The 21,774-nt window shown below is 43.6% G+C and overlaps 1 protein-coding gene across 1 annotated transcript in view; it reads right to left on the reverse strand.

Annotated features, from left to right (window-relative positions):
- The window catches only part of LOC122806757 (beta-hexosaminidase subunit alpha-like), a 906,429-nt gene that overhangs the window by 803,594 nt on the left and 81,061 nt on the right, over positions 1-21,774 (reverse strand). The window contains exon 2 of the mRNA XM_044077450.1: positions 13,184-13,279. Within this exon, the coding sequence (XP_043933385.1) occupies positions 13,184-13,279 (96 nt within the window). The remainder of the gene's footprint in view (positions 1-13,183; positions 13,280-21,774) is intronic.

Raw genomic sequence — 21,774 nt, forward strand, 5'->3', positions numbered from 1 at the left:
GAGTTATTGCATTTGCTAGTGGTAGGGTTTTAGGGGATACCAGTTAAGTGATTTAAGTGTGGCAGAGAAAGACTCAGGGTTAAACTTTTTATGACATCGGGTGGTTAAGTAAGTGTGAGAAGCTAGTAAGGGAGAGGGAGAGCGTCTTGTAAAGATGGGAAGGTGGTCACTGAGGGAATCAGGGAGGATTCCACTGTTGGGGTAGTTGTGGGGGTGGGAAACTAAAATCCAGTCTAAAATGGTTCCACTAGTGAAGTCTTTTGTTGGTCTAGTTATGGAGTTGATGAGTTGGGAATAATTGTATAGGTTGATGTTGAGGGGGTGAGTAGGGGACTGAATGGAAGACCAATTGATATTGGTGTCTCCCATGATTATAGTTTCGTTACAGATGTTAGTTGATAGCCAGGAGAGGAATTCTTCGAGTATTGGGACATTGTCTCCAGGGGGAATATAGAGGGAGGCTATATATATAGATTTATGTTTATTTAGCTGAAGGTGAGCTAGTATTACTTCTGTATTAGAGAACCTTGGTATGGTTTTATTGTAAGGTGTTATAGATAGGGAGGAGGAGTAGATTAGAGCCACACCACCACCCTTTTTTTTGGTTCTGTCTGTTCTCATGATAGAGTAATTGGGTGGTAATATCTCTTCATTTTTTATATTTGGTTTTAGCCAGGTTTCAGATATGGCTAGGATGTCTGGTTTGTTATGGAGTAGCCAGGCATGGAGATTTGGAATTTTGTTAGCTAAACTTTGTGCGTTAAGCGCTGCAAGTAGGATGGATTTATTGCTAGAGGAGGAGGTGTGTGGGCCTGGGTTAGGGTGTATATCACCGGATAAAAGTGTTGAATTTAGAAGTTGAGTTAAGTAGAGGAGGAATTTAGGTTGTTTGGATTGAGAGGTGTAAGTAGATAGAATAGTAGGAGGTATGGAGGGTAGAGTAGTTGATGAGGTTTTCAGAGGGGAGAGTAGTTTAAAATGAAGACATAGTTTATTGTTGAAGGGATACAGTTCAGGGGAGATAGAGCTGAAACACTTGGATGGTGAAGAATAGAGGGGGCTAGTTGTTAGTGAGAGAGGCGAGTATGTGATAGGATGAGGTTGGGTAAGATAATAGACATAGGTAAGGTTTAGGAGGAGAAGTAGTTGAATTGGGAAGGATGAGTATTTACCAGGCATGTTGAGATAGAGATAAGCAATGTAGAGGTATAGAGAAGGAGGAGGGAGTGATAGGAAGTGGTGGTTGTGTGAAAGTGGTAGGAGAAATAGGAAGAGGAAGGGGTGGAGTTCAGAGGTTGGAGAGGAAGTAGGAGTGGTTAAGTGGTATAAATGTAGATGCACTGGGGTGGGTGGGATTTGGGGTAGGGTAGGGGCGGAGTGAGCCACTTGAGGCGAACGGAGCGGGTAGAAACAAGGACAAGAAGTTAGAGAGGAAAAACTATCAGCAAGCAACTAGCTACAGGTTAGAAAGGTAGGATCTGTGTGGAGAGAAACTGGGATGTTACAGGAGTATACTGAAAAGGAGAGCCAGAGGGGTAAAGTACTGAAGAGGTACAAGGTGGGTGTGAAGATGATCAGATTAAGGGCATTAGAAAGTAGTTGAGCTTACAGAGCGTAGAGCAGAGAGAGGCAGAGAAACAGGGGAACAAACTGGAGTGGAACTGTGGAAGAAAAGATGTATAGTAAGAGGGAGTCTAAGAAAGTGGGAGGGGATGGCTGATGGGTGGATAGAGAGGAGAGGCAAGGGGTAGCTGGCTGCTCAAGCACACTGCGAACTTTGGAGCCCTAAAGCAAGTAGTAGACAGGGGTCTGCTTTACAATGTGTACTTAGCACATAACATACTTTCTTTTTTCCTTGTTAAGGGTGATGAAAATGGAAGCTGGAAGTTGAGGTCGCTGGACCTTGGTTAGGAGTCTTATCTCACCAGGTAGGTAATTGGTGAGAATAGAAGCAGGAGAAAGTAGAGCTGGGTACTTAGGGCAGGAAGGGAGACAAATGAACAGAAAAGACAAGTTAGTAATGCAGTAGATAAACAGCAGTAAAACTTAGCGGTAACAAAATGCAACATATCAGGCATTCATATTTAAATATAAGGTAATTACCTATATCTATGCAATCTAAGCAAAACTCTAACAATTCAAAGAAACAGTCATTTAGGAAATTGCAAATACAGTATTACAACACCTGCATTTAAGTATGAGGTAGATAGATAGGTACATTAGGCATATTTCAAGTGTCTCTATCAAAAGCAGAGGGCTAGGATTCTGGGCAGTTTCACAAGCAAAGATCAAATAATAAGGTCAGCATTTAGCAGTCCAGGCAGAATAGGATGTAAGATTTCCCAGAAATAGCCTGTAAGTGAAAAGCTAAGCAATAGGGATAGAATGAGCGACTATAGAACACTCGGTCGAGGTTCCCAAGTGAGCGTATTCATTTCCAGTCATGAAGGTTGTGAGCCTCAGTTACAGTTCCCCAGGGCGTCATATCAGTTGCACGTGGGTGGCGTAGTTGTAAAAGGCGTTTTAGCTATATGCGCCTTAAACACATGAAACAAAAACACTTTCCCAATCGCAATGACAAAAGTTACTGGAGAGGGTGTTAGCCTGTACGGCTGTACCGGACTGTTCCAACCTGCTCTGAGTGGGTGGCGTGGTTGAAAACATCCGAACTTGCTGTAGAAACACTGTGAGGTTTTGGTTGGTCTAATTTACAGCCATATATTCGCAGGAACCAGTGTTCGCTTGCAGCGCTGTAAACAGAAAGGATGAAAACCCGGGGCTGTAAGTAGGGAAAGAGAAACCCAAGACGGAATGCTCGGTTTCCTAGCCACGTGGGTGGCGCAGTTTGCAATAGCCGGGTGGGCTATAATCTTGATGTTACTTGCTAGATAAGCTAGATCCAGTATTGTCGGTCACAAGAAATACAATTATTGACTTTTACTGACATCGGTTTAGAGCAAGAAAAAGTTTCCCCAACGGGGTACTTAGCTTTAGTACAAGACTTCAGTTCTGAAACTCGAAAACGAAAATTTCAGGAGTCGGCCGACCAGCACTTGCCAACTGCTTCTGCTTTGGGCACCGCATGGCAAAAAAGACTGATGTAATGGCGTCGGCTGCATGCTTTATACCCCTGACTACCTGACGTCACGGAAGATGAGACAGCAACCGACGCAGGACCGAAGACTTTGATAATCAGGCCGAATGAGGGCTACTGCAAGCAGATAACCCAAATGTGATGACTGCAACAGTGAAACACGAAGAACATTACCACGTATATAGAAACTTGCACTCTTCAGGCACCTTATAAAACCTAACAGTTTTTTTGGGAGCAGGGGGTTGAGAATCAGGAGCCTAAGAAACACTAGAAAAAGCATCCAGGAAGGCAAGAACGCAAGAACTGGAGGAACAGCAGAGGGCCTAAGAGATACAATTTGCAAAAACTCATAGTGCCTTTTCTGAGCATCAGAAACTAGAGCACAGTCCCATTTGAAAAATCCCATAATTCTGGAAACAGTACCACCAAATGAAATCTCCTCAAAAGGAGAGTCAGGACTGATAAGACTTCTTCCTCAGATTCACAGTCAAGTGGAGAAGGAATCTGGGAGGAATAAGTCAGTGACTGTCAGAATAAGCAGCATCTTCCTCAGATGAAACCTGCTCCCTAGGCATCTTAAGAAGGGTAGAAGACCAGCAGCAGAAGGAACAGAAACACCCTGTGGAGACTTGAGAGCCATAAGGGCATTAAAAAACCTTGAGTGAACATCTGCAATTCATTCCAAGGATTTTGGGGAGCAAGCGAAATTATGTTTAGTTTTCTGTTTCTTTTTGAGTAGGACACCAGCCTTGAAAAACTTTGGAGGTTCTGACCCCTGCCCTGAGGGCACTCAATAATGGTAGTCAGGACCTCTTCCCTAACTAAAATTTCTGTGACACCACTGAGCCCTTCAGTAATAAACAGCTGCGGTCCCCCATCCATCTGAGACAGACATCTGCAAAATCTCCATTGATGTACCTGGCGTCGGGTCCATGCCGGCCTCCAAAGCGGTCACAGCAAAGGAATCTGAGAAAGAAATTGGATGCTCCTCTGGGCTTTCACCAGCCTCAAGAGAAACATCTGGTGGAGGCAGTACAGCTGAAGAATTAGACCTAACTTTCTTGACCTTTTTTCTTTCTAGACGGCTGGCCCTCAGGCTGGGAAGATCCTTCCATGGCATCCTTAAATTGTTGGCTAAGTCATTCCTCAAGATAAATCACTACAGAAGAAAGCAGACTCCTCAACATCTTAGTGACAAAGGACTGACAAATCTCGCAAGACGTATAAGTTGTGTGAAGCACCTAAACAGAACAAACACTGCTCGTGACTATCTTTATAGGGACACTATCTCCTGTGCTGGTATTTCCCCTTTCTAACAACCAGATTACAAGGCAAACATAAGGTAAATAAAAAACCCCCAATGGGGCACTTATCTGAAAGTGGTAGAACCAGCAGATAAACAGGCATTCAGACCGACTATCAAAGATGGTGTTCGGTCTGGCAGCAAAGTTGTTCTGCGGATGGTATGACTGAATATCACCTTTATGCCCTACACTGTGTGTGGGGAGCATGTGTGCGACGTACTGCATACCCTTTACAACCAAAAGGCTTTTGTATACTGTCCAGACATCGGGCTGCCCTTGGCAATGGATCCCTATTGTAAAGAATACTGCAGCAGTGATATCGAAGGACATCATTTAAGAGATCTCTCACCTAAGAGACAGAGAATTCTAATGCTTTGAAAAATACTTTGCAGAGATAAGCAAGTTGTCTAAATATGGAAAAATGCCGACACCCTGTAGCCTGCAGTAAAGCTATATCTGGAGCTAGAAACTTTTTGAACAGTCTTGGTATACTGCATAGTGCAAAGGGTAAGGCAGAGAACTGGCAATGTGATCCAGACACACACAATCTTAAGAAATGCCTAAAGTCTGGATGAATATGGCTAATAAGTATCTTTTAAATCTATCATTACCAGGAAACTTGAAAGAAGAGGCAACCGTTTGTGCACTAACATCATTTTGAACTTGGGCACCATCATAAACAGGTTTAGGACAGAAAGATCCAGAAATGATATCCAAACATTTTCTTTCTTTGGCACTAAAAAGATTCTTAAATAAACACCTTTTCCCATCTGGTAAGGAGGAACTGTTTCTATTATTCCCCTGTGTCAGCAAGTGATGAAGGACAGGCAAGAAAAGAATCTGGCCTGGTCAATGAGGGATTACCCCTGGAAAGGAGGAATTTCCTCCCACTGCCATCTATAACCTTGATGAATGATCTTAAGAGCCCATTTGTCTGAAACTATTGGTTGCCAAAGACAAATGTGGACATTCAGACTTTCTAGAAGGGAAAAGGGATTGCCAGGGTGGAAGGGGGGAACAAGGTCCCTTAAACAGTCATGCTTATTTGTTGGGCTGTCCTTGGTGGTGGAGACGAGGTTCCAGAAATCTTTTTAGAAACCTCTTGCCATTTTTTCTTAAACTTCTATTTATCTGCATTTTGTTGAGACTTTGTGTATTTGCCAAACTGGATGAGAGTTTAGAGAATCCCTTAGACAACTTGGAAAAGGAGGGCTGAAATATCTTGAGATTCTCTGCATCAACTTAACCCCATTCATTACACTTTTTGACTGCCTCTGCAGCAGACGGACCAAAAACTACATTTCTATCCAAAGGAGAGTTGAAAATCTAATTTTTGACATCTGGGAGGTTCTAAGAATGCAGCCAGGCAAACCTCCTCAAAACAGTACCTGTGGCCATAGCCCTAGAAGAAGTATCAACTGAGTCACACACTGTTATGTGTACTGATTTGTAAAATAGAAGAAACTAAATTAGTCAAAGCTGATTTTTCCTCAAACAAAGAAATTTCAGACAAAATATTCCTCATATTTACAGCAAACATTAGCATACAAGACTGACAGTTCAAAATTCAATAGTTGCTAAAGTAGAAACTATTTTCCTATACTTATCAATAGTCTTTCAATCCTTATCAGAAAGAGTAGGATTCGAATTAACTAAATGTTTTAGCAGCAGTAAGATTAACTAAAGCTACAGCTGCTGGGCCAGGTTTGGGAAGAGTGCATAAGAACTTAAAAGACAGAGGAACTTCATAAATCCCATTTGCTTTTATTAGGAAAACTGCAGGCAGTAACACACATACTCCAAATCTGACAGAAATGGATACATATGTGAAGGTTCTGGAAATTCCGTCTAACAGCTCATAGCATTTTCTGATGGACTAAAACCTCAGTGTACTTCCACTGAAAGCACTGGCACATTCTAGAAATAGTCTCAGAGAAAGATACAACCCCACAGGGACAATCAGAAACTGAGCTCTCCTTTGAGTTTGAATAAGAAATCGGAGAAAACCCTGCATCTGTCCCCTCCATTTTCCTGTCCAGATTCAAGATCTTGAATCTCTCCAAGGAAAGGAGGTACGTGTTTTAACAGAAACTAGTTTATAAAGTTAGAAGGATCATTAGCCTGAATTAAACCGTGAGACAGACCCAGCAAATTACTCCTCTCTAAAAAGAAATTTGAGTAGAAGATGAAACATGTTTAGTTTTTTGCTTCTTTTTGACAGGAAAATATGGCCAACAGTGTTATTAATGACAGTAGCAGCTTTCCCCAGGGATGGGCACAACATTCTAACAAAACAGACAAGTCTTCCCTCTCCCAGGACCAGTAAGTGTGGCACTACCTTGCCCACTACAAGGATTCCAACAGCAACAATGGACTTGGCTAACCCTTCGTCCACAGTGGCTGCAGGTGCTACACCAGAGGGATCCAGGGTAAAAGATGAATGGTCTGAGGTACAACAAATGGCCACAGCAGTGTCACCCACCTGCTGCTAAGGCAACTTACTAGCCTGCTGTGGTGGCAAAGGTTGTCTGCTTAACTTTTTCTTTTTGTGGCTGGAAGGAAGACAGACTATGGGACTGACAGTTTGTTCTGTGGTCAATCCGGAAACGGTGCCTCTTTCCCAGGGAAACAAGCAGAAAAAGCCTGTAAAAATTTCAGTCCTTAAAAGTCACTTTTTTCACAGAAACACAGTAAAAAGTACTTTAAAAACAATTTGTCAGCCCCCAAATGTAAAATAAATACATTTTCTCTACATAAAAAATGTTTTTTTAAACTGACAGGATAAAAGAACACTCTCATTTAAAAGTACAATACAGTCTCATGACAGTCTATCAAAACACAAACTCCTAGTTTTAAAATAGCTTTCCTGAACAGGAAAGTTGTTATTAAAGAAAAAGTACAGTTTTGTACCTACCATAAATGTAGATGTTCGAGGATCCACATTGCTGCAGTCATAACCTGTGGGTAGTCCGCTGTCCTCGGTCGGCCCGAATACCAAAGAGTTAGGCTGGCGTCGGTCATGGGCGCCCGGAACTGACGTCAGTACGCAGTAGTACTTAAGCGCATGACCGACGCCATATCCTCAGTCTTTCTAGCCCCAGATGTCAGAAGGCCTTAAAAGGAAAAGGCCAGAGCCACAAAGGGAGAAAATAATAATTATCCCCAAATAACAACAACAACAAACAACAACCACACCCCCAAACCCAAGAGGGGAAGGAGGGAGGGAAAATAGGACTGCAGCAATGTGGATCCTCGAACATCTACATTTATGGTAGGTACAAAACTGTACTATGTTCTTCGTCTCACATTGCTGCAGTCATAACCTGTGGGTAGAATCCCAAAGCAAAGGAAAAGGGAGGCTGGCAAACTAAAAAGCATTAGGGGCTGCTAACATGCCCTGTAAGACTGCAGTGGCAAACCCAGCCCTGGACTTGGAGAAAAGAGGGAGATGGTAATGTTTAGTAAAAGTATGAATTGAACTCCAAGTAGCTGCTTCCAAAATATCCTTAGTAGCTACACCCCTCAAAAAAGCAGTAGAAGTGGCAGTAGCCCTAGTGGAATGAGGTCTAATCCCAGCAGGAACATCCTTCCCATGATGAGAATAACAAAAGCAATACAATTACCAATCCACTTTGAAATAGTCTGCTTAGAAACAGCTTTCCCTTGTGTACCCAAAGCAAAAGAAACAAATAACTGTTGAGTCTGTCTGAACTCCTTAGTTCTGCTCAAATAATAACTTAACTGCCTGTGTATATCCAAAGAATGCAAGATTTTTCCCCTTTATTTTGGGGATCAGCATAAAAGGTAGGCAAATGGATAGACTGGTTCAAGGCCACATTAGAAATCACTTTTGGCATGAAAGTAGGGTTAGTACAAAGAAACTCTATCCTTATGGAATATTAGAAAAGGTTCAACTGCCATGAGAGCCTGCAATTCAGATACCCTTCTAGCAGAAGTAATGGCTAACAAAAGGCAGTCTTCCAGGATAAAACTTTAAGTCAGACGTAGCTGCAGGTTCAAAAGGAGGCAAAGTAAGCTTCTCCAACACAAAATTGAGATCCCAGGAAGGAGTAGGAGCTCTACGTGGGGGTCTTATATTTTTTGCCCCTCTAAGAAATTGCTTAAACAAAGGGTGAGAAAATAAAGGAGGGTCACAATCATAGTGAGCAGAAATGACTGCAGCATGAACTTTCACAGAAGAAAATGACAAACCCTTGTCTAGTAACTCAGTAAGGTACTGTAGTGTAAAACTCAAATTAGGTACAGAGACATCAAAGCCCTCTGTTGTGCTCCAAAGAAAAAATCTCTTCCATTTATCAGCATAAACTTTTCTAGTGCTTGGCCGCCTAGCTTCCAAGATGACATCTAAAACCTGCTGAGGAAGCTGAGGACCCACAGGCCCTAAAACAGAATACGCCAGGCCGTTAGATGCAGGGACTGCACCCTGACATTGAGCAAATGGCTGCTTGACTGGGACAACAAGTGAGGAAGCTGTGGCAAAGGCCAAGGAGGCTCCTGAATTAAACTCCTCAGCAGAGGATACCAGTGCTGTCGTGGCCAATCTGGTGCTATTAAAATCATGCAAGGCCTGTCCCTCCTGACCTTCAAGAGAACCTTGGTAATGAGAGGTAGAGGAGGAAAAGCATAGACGTGAAGGTTGTTCCAACTGAAAGATAGAGCATCCACTTTCCAAGCTTTTGGGTGAAACATTTTTGTGCAAAATTTTGGTAGTTGGAAATTTAGAGGAGAAGCGAACAGATCTATGTCTGGAGTTCCCCAAGCCACTGTCAACTGAAGAAATACCTGAGGATCCAATTTCCACTCGTGGGGATCCACAATTTGTCTGCTCAATACATCTGCTAGGGAGTTCTGTGCTCCTGGCAGAAACCGTGCTTGAAGAGTGATGTGCAAACCCAGAGCAGTCTCCCACAATATCATAGCTTGTCTGCAAAGAGGGTAAGAATGGGTCCCCCCTGCTTGTTGATGTACCACATGACTGTAGTGTTGTCTGTTTATATCAACACCTGTCCTGTTGAAGTAGGCCCTTGAAAGCCATCAGGGCAAACTGGACTGCTAACATCTCCTTCATGTTGATATGCAAATGCTGTAGTTTGGGAGGCCACGTGTCTTGAATCCATTTCCCATTGAAGTGTGCTCCCCAAGCCAGGTCTGAGGCATCCATCGTTAAGATCTGACTCGCCTCTGGTCGGGTCACAGAGAGTCCCTTGTTTAGGTGACATTCCTGTGCCCACCACAAGAATTCCTTCTGGATGCAAGGTATTATCGGAATGACAGTGTCCAAATCGTGGCAGTGTTGAGTCCATACACTTTTGAGATACCATTGTAGCTTCCGCATATGCAGTTTGGCATTGGGAAGTACCAGAATGCAAGATGCCATGAACCCCAAGGCTTGAAGGACTGTCCTTGCAGTCAGCCTGGACAGTACTGATAATTGCTGAAAGTATAGATGAAGAGTTCTTTGTTTGTCCGGGGTCAGAAAAGCCATCTGAGAGGCTGTATTCAGTCTCACACCCAGAAAGCACATGTCCTGAGAGGGTTCTAGACTGGACTTTATTTCGTTCACAGAATACCCTAGGCACCTTAAAACTGCCATTACATACTGTAGATGTTGAAGTAACTTGTCTTTGTCCTGTGCAAGAATCAGGCAATAGTCCAGATAAGGATAAATTTGTATTCCCCTCAGTCTTAAGAAAGCTATTACAGGAGCCAGAACCTTTGTGAACACCCTGGGCGCAGTAGATAAACCAAAGGGCAATGCAGAGAACTGATAATGAGAACTGCCAGCCCGAAAACGCAGGAATCTCCTGCAGCTGGGCCTGATAGGAATGTGAAGATAGGCCTCTTTGAGATCCAGAGTTACCATCCAGTGATCTTTGCCTAGCAGAGGCAGAAGTTGCTGTAATGTTAACATCTTGAACTTTGGAATGTCTAGGTTCGTATTGAGAATGGACAAATCCAGAATTAGCCTCCAAGTGTTTCCTTTCTTTGGCACTAGGAAAAGACGAGAATAAAACCCTAGGCCTTCTTCTGACGGAGGTACCACCTGGATAGCCCCCATCTGTAAAAGCAAAGAAATTTGTTCTTGAGCCTCCAGCCTTTGCTGAGGAGGTACATCTGGCATGCCTTTGAAAGGGGGAAAAGTGTGAAAATAAAACTTGTAGCCTTGATTTATTATGTCCAACACCCATTTTCCTGGGTGACCAAATGCCAATTTTGTTTGAAAAGTGCCAACTTTCCTCCTAGAGGAGCTGCCAGAAAGGAAGGATCTGGCAGCTGGAGATACAGGTCATTGGGTCTGTTTACGAAAGGCTGACCCCTGCCCTCACCAGAAGATTGTGCAGGAGAACTCCAAGTCCTAGGTCTGAAAGAACCCTGAGCGTGAGCCCTGCCCCTACCACGTCTAGACCTGCCCTTAAACTGAAAATCTGAAGAAGGGTAAGACCATCCTCTTGCAGGCCAATTCCTGCTAAACTTAGGGGGCTGCACTTGCAAAAATTCCTTAACTGTCTGCATAGACTTAGCTTTGTCTTCCATCTTTTTCAAACCTGACTCCACAGGGGAACCAAAAAGAACTTCAGATTGAAGGGGAGCATCCAAAATCCGAGCCTTAACATGCTCTGACAAATTTTGATCCTTAAGCCAGGCATATCTACGAATAACTGAACCAGTAGCAGCTACCCTGGAAGAAGCCTGAAGGGCATCGAAGCCACACTGCAAGGCATGTTTACCAACTTGATCTGAAGCATGAACCAAGTCCTGCAATTCCTTACACTCTATACCCTCAGATAAAGCATCTACTTTAGATTTTAATTGACCTAACAGAAAGTTCTGATACTTCAGCATGTGGAATTGGCAATTTAAAGCCCTCATAGCTAACGAGAAGAGGTGTACACTTTTTACCCCACCTATCCAACGCTCTAGAATCTTTATCCAAAGGAACTGGATTCTTAACCACAGAAGCCCTGACACCCTTAGGCCCTTGAATAATAGTTTCTGGGTCAGCTCTAGGGCTCTTATACAAATATTTATGTGCCTCTGGAACTCTGTAATACCTGTCTGGCTTGACAGGGCAGGGGTAAAGAATCAGGATTAAGGGAAGCTTCAGAAAAACATCCTGAACAACATCTAAAACAGGGGAATAGCCAAAGGTCTATGTTGTGGCAAAACAAAAATTCCCTAAGCCTCTTACGAGAATCTGAAAAATCCTGACCTTCCCACTTGAAATGCTCCCTCATGGAATGCAAGGTTTCAGAAAAGGAAAAATCCTCTGGAGGTGAAGCAGAAGGACAGGAATCCTCTGCATCCGAATCAGAATAGGGAGGAAAATCCTGAATATCCTCAGCTGAGGACTCAGAGTAATCAGAGGAATGTTCCATTCCCTCTAAATCTGTCTCCACCCTAGGCCTCTTCTCTGGAGGGGGCATAGAACCCCTGATCAAGGTAATCAAATCCTCTGCCATTTTCAACATATGCTTTTTGGGAACAGAGCCTGAAGAACCAGGGCTGTGGCCCGTACCAGAAATACCAGGTCTAGCCTTAGCAGGGCCTTTAGTGACTGAAGTAGAAGGCCTAATAACCTTTTGTAAGGAAGGAACCACAGTAACTTGAGAAGCACCCTCGGCCTGACCTAACTCCTGAGAGGCCAACTCCTGCAAAAGTAAAGGTTCCCCCTGGGATTCAGCCGAGACTTTGGCTGGATCCACAGATTCAACCGTAGATTCCATAGAACCGGCGTCCGCAACAGACGACTCCTCCAGTTTAGACCTTAAGGATTTATCTTTTCGCTTTTTTGCGGTAGCGGGCGTCGGAGGATCCGACGGCATGTTGTAGTTACACCGCTTACCGAAAACAAGCCTAGCACAGTCTAATCTGCGTTTAATGGTGCGCTTATTAAATCTAGCGCAAAAGCGACACCCGACTACGTCGTGTTCAGGCCCTAAGCAAGGAATACAGAGAGAATGATAGTCCCTATGAGGTATCTGTTTCCCACAAGAAATACAATTATTAACTTTTTCTGACATCCAGATTAACTGAGGCAAGAAAAGACAAAAATTTTCCCCAACGGGGTACTTAGCCCAACTGGTCTTCGGTCTGAAACTCGAAAACTGAAAATTTCAGAACGCCGAACGGCACTTGCAAACGCTGCTTCTGCTTCGGACCACGCGGCAAGAAAGACTGAGGATATGGCGTCGGTCATGCGCTTAAGTACTACTGCGTACTGACGTCAGTTCCGGGCGCCCATGACCGACGCCAGCCTAACTCTTTGGCATTCGGGCCGACCGAGGACAGCGGACTACCCACAGGTTATGACTGCAGCAATGTGAGACGAAGAACATCAATTTGTTGAAATGTAAGATTTTCTCTCCAAAAGGAACTTATCTACCCAGCAAAGGAACAGCACAAGACGACTGTAGACCCTCAAAAGCCTTGGAGAAGAGTACTCCAACAGCAGGAAAGCTCTAAAGGGCTTGGTGCCCAAACCTGTCTTTTTAGTCAGTTCAGTTCGAACTGACAAGAGGATCTAGTCTTGTGGAAGGTGCCCTGAAGGTTTTAAAGCTGGCTGGTTGTTATATCCTTGGCAGGATATAACCCTTACAGCTAAGGCCACTGCAGCAGTGATCAATATGATGAACGTCTGCAGTTTCTTTTTGTATGACTAATATGATGAATACCTATAGCTGCTTTCTGTAAAATGACATAACTTTTAAGAATCTGATGGAATGAATCTCTACAACAGTTTTGTAACCTGCAGAGTGTTACTTACAATCTTCAGAAGACTCCAGGATGGGATAGCCATCGCAGTCGGAATCAGCAGTAATCACTTGAAGGGCATCAACATGTGAAGGACTATACTTCTGATCTGAAAAGCAAAGGAAATTAGCACAGATTAGAACCTTCCTTCTACTATTTCAGAAGTGCAGCTACTTGCCTAGCAATCTCCCTCACTTCCCACTCCACTGTTATCAGTCATCACACTCAGGTGGAGAACAATTCATGCTCAGTAGGCTCATACTCAGGTGGAGAACAATGCATGCACAATATGTCACAAGTGAACACAATTCACAGCTTTACAAGATTATGCCATGTTAATGTGTTTCTCTCTCTCTTCTGTGGAGCAGACAACCCAAAATAAAATTTACAGCAATCAATATGTAGAAAATGAACAGCCAAAGCATGTGTTTCAAGGGAATTGAGTATGTGACAATATGTATAAACTGAGATGTACTGAGTACTGTGAACTCTGAACTGTGAATAATGGAAAAATACTGAACGAACTAGAGTCTGCCTGAAAGCAGGAAATGTGCCTTTTATGGAAATGTATCCGATTCTCTCTTCTGCCTGGAAATATGATGATGTGAACTGTCTTATGCTTACGGGTAAAGCTTTGATTGGTTAATTGCCCTTTATGATGATCTAATTGTTTCAGTTTTATATTTTTTGTACTGTCAGCAATATCACCAGTATATAAGCTTGTTTATTCCTTTGTTCTGGGAGTCTCCCTGGTGCTTTCCATGAGACTCCTGCACGTGTGTACTGTTAGTTAATAAAAGCCACTGAAAGAGAGAAAGAAAGTACAGTTGTGTACACCTACCATAAATGTAGATGTTCGAGTGTCTTCACTGTTGCAGTCATAACTGTAGGGTGCTCCTGCCGGCAGGCAGCCCGAGGTCGGCCAGAATCCCAAAGTCTGGGTCCGGTGTCGGCTGTACAAGCCAGTACCCTGACGTCAGTACGCTCTGGTACATAGCCCTCAGCCGACGCCATCTTCTCCAGCCTTTCTTGCCCTAGATGTCAGAAGTCCCCCAATAAATCAAAAAATGAATCCAACAAGGAAACACAAATACACCACAAAGGAGAGAAAAAGAGGGGATGGGAGGGAGGGAAACACCGACTGCAACAGTGAAGACACTCGAACATCTACATTTATGGTAGGTGTACACAACTGTACTATGTTCATCGTGTTTCACTGTTGCAGTCATAACTGTAGGGTGGAATCCCAAAGCAGTGAAAAAAGGGGGGAGGTTTAGACATAAGAAGGGGCAGCAAGAAGACCCTGCAAAACAGCAGAGGCAAAGCCTGCCCTGGTCTTAGAATACAAAGGGAGATTGTAGTGCTTGGAAAAGGTATGCACAGAACTCCAAGTGGCAGCTTCCAAGATATCCTTGGTAGGAACTCCCCTGAGAAAAGCTGTAGAAGTAGCAGCTGCTCTAGTAGAATGACTTCTCACAGTACCTGGAAACTGTTTCCCATGATGAGTGTAACAAAATCTTATTCCATAAGAAATCCATTTGGAAATAGTTTGTTTGGAAATAGCCTTACCAAGAGAACTGGAGGCAAAAGAAACAAACAATTGGTTAGATTTTCTGAACTCTTTAGTCTTGTCCAAATAAAATCGTAACTGTCTGTGCACGTCCAAGGAATGCAAAATCCTTTCCCTTTATTCTGAGGATTAGGAAAGAAGGTAGGAAGGTGAATTGTTTGATTTAAAGCCACTTTCGAAATCACCTTAGGCATGAAAGTAGGATTGGTCCTCAAGGATACTCTGTCCTGGTGGAAAATAAGGAATGGTTCCACAGCCATGAGAGCTTGCAACTCTGAGACCCTTCTGGCAGAAGTCAAAGCTATCAAAAGAACTGTCTTCCAAGATAAAAACTTAATATCTGAAGATGCAGCAGGCTCAAAAGGAGGCAAAGTAAGTTTTCCTAAAACATAATTAAGATCCCAAGCAGGAACAGGAGGGGTCCTGGGAGGCCTTAAATTCTTAGCCCCTCTCAAGAATTGTCTCACCAAAGGATGAGAAAAAAACGGGGGGATCAGTATTGAAATGAGCAGAAATAGCAGAAGCATGAATCTTAATGGAAGAAAAGGAAAGTCCATTAGACAAAAGATCCGAAAGGTAAAGCAAAATAGAAGAGAGATCAGGTACCAGAGGGTCCAAACCTCGGCCCTGCATCCAAATGCAAAATCTCTTCCATTTAGAGGCATAGGATTTCCTAGTGCTAGGCCGTCTAGCTTCCAAAAGAACATCCAAAACTTGTTTGGGAAGACTAGAAGAAATCAAATTCCTTTGAAGAGCCAAGCTGCCAGGCAAAGGGTCTTGAGATTGGAATGTAGCAACTGACCCTGATGCTGGGACAGAACAGAAGGGTTCAGAGGGAGAATCCAAGGAGGCTCCAAGAACAGGTGCTTTAAAGTTGGATACCAAAACTGTCGAGGCCAATTTGGAGCAATCAAGATGAGGAACTTGGGCTTGTCCTGTTTTATCTTTAGTAATACCCGAGGAAGTAGAGGAAGAGGAGGGAAGGCATAACCCGAAAGGTTTTTCCAGCTGAAGGACAGGGAATCCACTTTCCAAGCTGTTTTGTGGAATGACCTGGTGCAAAAGTGAGGCAGCTGATGATTGAGATGGGATGCAAACAGATCTATCTGGGGGCATCCCCAAACTGCAGTAATCCTGTTGAATAAGTTGGTGTCTAGCATCCATTCGTGAGGATCCACAATGTTCCTGCTCAGGCTGTCTGCTAAGAGATTCTGTTCTCCTGGTATGAATTGGGCCTGGAGATGTAGATTCAGATTTAGAGCTGTGTCCCATAAAGCCATAGCTAGTCTGCAAACGGGGTACGAATGAGAGCCCCCTTGCTTGTTTATGTACCACATGACTGTGGTATTGTCTGTGTAAATCAAAAGAGGCCCTGGATGCAAAAGGTTCTTGAAGGCTAGAAGAGCATTTTGAACTGCCAACATTTCCTTCAGATTGATGTGCCAGTGAAGATGATCCTTTGTCCAGGTTCCCTGCTGGCAATTGCCTAGAAAATGTGCTCCCCAAGCAAAATCCAAGGCGTCCGTGATTATGATTTGAGAAGGTTGAGGAAGACGGAAAGGCTTTCCTTCGTTTAAAGCACACACCCTGGACCACCAAAGGAACTCCTTTTGGAGGCAGGGGATCAGAGGAATCAGAGTGTCCAGATCGTGGTGATGTTGCGACCATACACTTTTCAGATACCATTGAAGCTTTCTCATATGAAGCCTTGCATTTGGAATCAACAGAATGCAGGAAGCCATGTAGCCCAGTGCCTGCAGGAATTTCCTTGCAGTGAGCTGAGGTAGAGTTGCCAAAGTCTTGAAAATTGAAGCCAGCTGTATTTGTTTTTCTGTAGTGAGGAAGGCCCTTTGTAAGGTTGTATTTAAGAGGGCTCCCAGGAATACCATTTGTTGAGAAGGGATCAGATGTGACTTTTGTGTTCACTGAAAATCCCAACAGGAGGAGAAGACGTTGAACAAAATCCAGATGTTGAAGTAAAAGATCCTTGCTGTCTGCCTGAATAAGGCAGTCGTCCAAATAAGGGTAAATCTGAATCCCCTGGAGTCTGCAATAAGCCACTACTGGTGCCAGGCACTTGGTAAAGACTCTGGGCGCAGTAGATAAACCAAAGGGCAGTACAGAGAATTGATAGTGTCTCGAACCTGCCTTGAACCTGAGGAATTTCCTACGTTCCTGCCTGATGGGAATGTGTAAATAAGCTTCCTTTAGGTCCAATGTCACCATCCAGGCGTCCTGAGAGAGCATTGGAATCAACTGCTGCAGAGTAAGCATCTTGAATTTTGGAATTTCCAAAAAGGTGTTTAACACAGAAAGGTCCAGAATAGGTCTCCATGAGCTTTGTTTTCTTGGAACCAGAAACAGTCTTGAATAAAAACCTTTTCCCATCTCTGAGAGTGGAACAGGCTCTATGGCTCTCATGGCCAGAAAAGCATCCACTTGATTTAAGGCCTCTGACCATTGATGTTTTGGCAGATCTGGCCAACCGAAAGCTCTTGGCAAGGTATGAAAGTGGAATTTGTAGCCTTTTAAAATCACGTCCAATACCCATTTGTCCTGGGTAATATGAGTCCAATTTCTGTAAAAAAGAGAAAGTTTTCCTCCGAGAGGGGCATCCAGGTAAAGAGGTCCTGTAGCCCAACCTAGAGAGTCATTGAGTTTGCTTTCTTTGAGATTGGGATCTGTCTTCTCCCCTTCTAGGTGAAGAAGCAGTCCATTGTCTCGATCTGTAAGAGGCCTGAGCTTGGCCACGACCTCTGGAGCGTCTATATCTTCCCCTTTGAGGCCTGTCAGACGTGGGAAAGGACCAATTTTTGGAGGGCCAATTCCTGGAAAATCTAGGAGGCTGAACTTGCAAGAAATCTTTCACAGTTTGCATAGATTTTGCCTTTTCTTCCATCTTAATAACCTCCGCAGCCTTAGATCCAAAAAGAACATCATGCTGAACAGGGGCATCTAATAATTTAGCCTTAACCTGTTCAGGTAAACTTTGCTCACGAAGCCAAGCATGTCTCCTGATAACAGTACCAGAGGCTGCGGCCCTGCAAGAAGCATCCAAAGCATCAAAACCACAATGCAAGCTATGTTTGTTCAGTTGTTCAGTTGCATGCAATACATCCTGTAGTTCCTTATCTTCTGCACATGCAGGAAGGGAAGCAAGCTTTTGCTTTAAAACAGACAAAAGAAATTGCTGATACTTAAACATATGAAATTGGCAATTTAAAGCCCTAACAGAAAGGGAAGCAGAAGTATATACCTTTTTGCCCCACCTGTCTAAGGCACGAGAATCCTTCTCAGAGGGAATAGGATTCTTAGAAGTAGCAACTTTAGCAGCCTTAGAACCCTGAGAAATAGTTTCAGGATCTGCAGAAGGATTCTTAAATAAAAACAAATGAGACTCAGGAACCCTATAAAACCTATCAGGCTTAGAGGGAGCAGGAGGCATAGAATCAGGATTCAAATTAGCCTCGGAAAAAGCATCATCCACAATGTCAAGAACAGGAGGGATAGCCAAAGGCCCATGTTGAGGAAGAAGAAGGAATTCTCTAAGCCTCTTCTTGGAAGCAGAATAATCCTGACCTTCCCAATGAAAATGTTCCCTCATCTCATGTAAGGTTTCCCCAAAAGAAAAATCTTCAGGTGGAGAGGCAGAGGGCAAGGAGTCCTCAGCATCCGAATCCTCATAAGGAGAAAAAGAATATTCCTGATCAGAGGAAGAGACAGAATATATAGAAGCCTGGTCAGAGGAATCCATAGGAACATCCTGTTGAGGCCTTTTCTCAGGGGGTGGGTGAGAACCCCTAATCATAGAAAGCAAATCTTCAGCCATCCTTAACAATTGCTTCTGTGTCCTGGGAGTAGATTCAGAAGTAGCTTGAGCAGGAGCTTTAGACTTAACAGGAGTCTTTGACTTTGCCTTTGCCTTTGAAATAGTGATGTGAGTAGGCCTGAATACCCCCTCAGAAGCCGGTACCTGCACAGCGGTTCCGGACCCATCCGAGGGAGCGACGTCCGAAGGTCCTGCAGCAGATAAAATAGAAGGCCTTGATGGCTCCCCATGGGAGTCCGTGACGCCATCGGTTCAGAAGTGGCGGATGACAGGGGCTGCAAAAGCGCCTCACTGACGACAGCCGAACCGGACGCTGGCTCCAGCTGCAACGAGTCCTGTTTGGACCTCGGAGGCCTGTCCTTGTCTTTGCGCTTCTACTGAATTCCGGTAGTGTCCGACGACATTCTGTAATTGAAGCGTCTGCCAAAATAATTCAGAGCCCAGTCATACCTGCGTTTGATAGTACGAGAATTAAACCTGGCACAGAACCGACTACAAGAAACGTCGTGGTCAGGGCCTAAGCAAGGTAGACAGTAAGAGTGGAAATCTTTATGAGGTATTTGTTTCCCACACGTAATACAATTAACTTTTTCTGACATCGGAGGAACAAGAAAAAGATTCCCCAACGGGATACTTAGCTTTGAGAAGAGAAGTAAGAACTTCGGACCGACAACAATCAAAAAAAACGCTGTTTGAAAATCGCCAACCAACGACTTGCGAGCTGCTTTCCACCGCACGGCAAGAAAGACTGGAGAAGATGGCGTTGGCTGAGGGCTATGTACCAGAGCGTACTGACGTCAGGGTACTGGCTTGTACAGCCGACGCCGGACCCAGACTTTGGGATTCTGGCCGACCTCGGGCTGCCTGCCGGCAGGAGCACCCTACAGTTATGACTGCAACAGTGAAACACGATGAACATCTGTATCTGTCTTCATTCTTAAAGTAATGTACGACTTAACAATTGGTGCCGTTTACTCAGACCTGAATTAAGAGCAAGCTGCAGCAGTTGAGAACTGAACGAAATACTGCTAAAAGGGCCCACAACAGATTTTTCTGTTTCTGTAGTATTTCTTTCATTTTTCTGTCCCCGTCTGCCTTCAAAAGTTTTATGAACAAATTTTTTTTTTTATTTTATCTGACAAAGTTATGATTTCTCTCCTTCAGTCGTTTTAAGGTTAAGTGGCATGCATTTCTTTTCTGCTTTGAATACGCAGTATGAGAGTGGGGTTAATATGGAAAATGCTGGCGTCATATGTATGAAAGGAGGAATGAGAGTGGGGTAATAATATGTTTTTATAACGCCTTAGCTAAACCTGTGTTAAACAGGTGTAGCTTCTTGTATGAGAGTGGGGTAATAAGACGTTTTTATAATGCCTTAGCTAAGCCTGTGTTAAACAGGTATAGCTTCTTGTATGAGAGTGGGGTAACAAGACGTTTTCATAACGCCTTAGCTAAACCTGTGGTAAACGGGTATAGCTTATTGAGTGATAGTGGGGTACTGAGTGAAAATGGGAGCGAGTGCGGGAAAAATAAATGAGCCAGAAAAAGGTACACCAGCTGGTTATATGTTTTATCGGGTGTCCCGGGACAGTTGTATGTTTTTAGATCAGTGGATCGCCCTTAATAAGGACGACGGCGATCTCGCTTTTCCGGAAAATGGTAGTTTTAATAAAGATGTTCCGACTAATTTACGAAAAAAATTAAAAAAAAGAAAGGAAAAATACCAGGGTTGTGCTGGGCAGCTTTTAATGATTGGATGCGTGAGGCAAAAGAACGAGAAAAAGATTCGGTCGTTAGTAGTCTTAAGGATAGTCAACAAAAGTTAAAAGAGCAGATAAAGGAACGGAGACAAACTACTAAGAATCTAGATATAGCTAATGGTAAATGTTTAAAAGAACCACCCTTTAAGGGATTATATCCACTACAAGAATTAAATAAACTACAGATACCTGAATCATCTGAAGATGATAATCCATGGTTCCCCCCACCCCCTACGGCTCCTCCACCGCAATATCAACCTTCACAACTACAGGATGGAACTGTTAGTTCTACAATACAGAGTGAAGGCTGGCAGAGGGAAGAGCAAATCATTCCGGACCCCAGACGGAGAGATCAGGTGATAGGAGGCCAGTCTTGCCGCCTGGCTGTAGAACAACCTGACCAAACAGATACAGGCAAATCATCCCCTAGAGTAACCCGCTCTAAGATAAAGAAACAGCACAAAAGAAAAGTGCAAATGCTTTTTGACCCTAGGTCCAGTCAGCCGAAAATACCTCAAAACAGGAAAACTGTATATTCACACAAGGGTAAATATTATAAGCAATGCCCAATTGTGATTAAGGACAAGGATGGTTACATTAGTCCAGATAAATCTCATCAAAGCTTTACTTCCGATTCGAGCACAAGCTCATCAGACGAAGCAGGAGTATTTCCACTGAGGGAGGTTCCAAATCCAGCACATGCTAGAGATGCGAAACAACCGGCTACTGTAGTCGTACCTAGGGTGTGGTCAGCAGTTGATATAAAAGCTATTACTAAATCACTTCCGCCCATTCGTAATAACCCAGCAAAGTTTCAACGCGTATTAGCAGGACACATACGTTTACAAAATACTACTATAGAAAAAGTTAAAGCTGTCCTCCAATACGCTGTTCCAGCTGATCTGATGAAACGTATCTGGGATCATGCTAATGTCCCCACCCCAATACCAAAGCATAACACACAAGGGGAAAATGGTTTTGAAGCACTCAGACAACGAATAGTTGATGCTATCATCGTCATAGTGCCACCTACCCCAAATTGGTCTAAGATTAAGTCAGTCATACAGAGGGAAGATGAACCTAAAGATGAACACTTACAATGACTTACGGATGCCTTTGAGGCATATACCGGATACCCAGAGCCCACCGAAGGGCCAGCACAGAGCGGGCTGTCAGCTGCTTTTGTGGATGGGTTACGCCCTCAAGTGAGAGATAAATTAAAAGAAGTAGGTTTGAATTGGCCTAGTTTGGGCCTGCATGAGTTAGTTCAGCAAGTACAATACCTATCTGACCATTTGGCTAAAGAAAAAAATGATTTACAGGAAAAATTAGTACAAGCACAAATTCAAATGTGTAACGCTTTGGGCAAACCCAGTCACCGAGGTAGAGGACGAGGGCGGGGAAGGGGGAGGGATAGAGATCACAGTCCAGCTACTCAGAATAAA

The sequence above is a fragment of the Protopterus annectens genome, chromosome 7.part0, assembly GCF_019279795.1.
Source record: "Protopterus annectens isolate FY-2018-M chromosome 7.part0, PAN1.0, whole genome shotgun sequence".
Classification (NCBI taxonomy): domain Eukaryota; kingdom Metazoa; phylum Chordata; order Ceratodontiformes; family Protopteridae; genus Protopterus; species Protopterus annectens.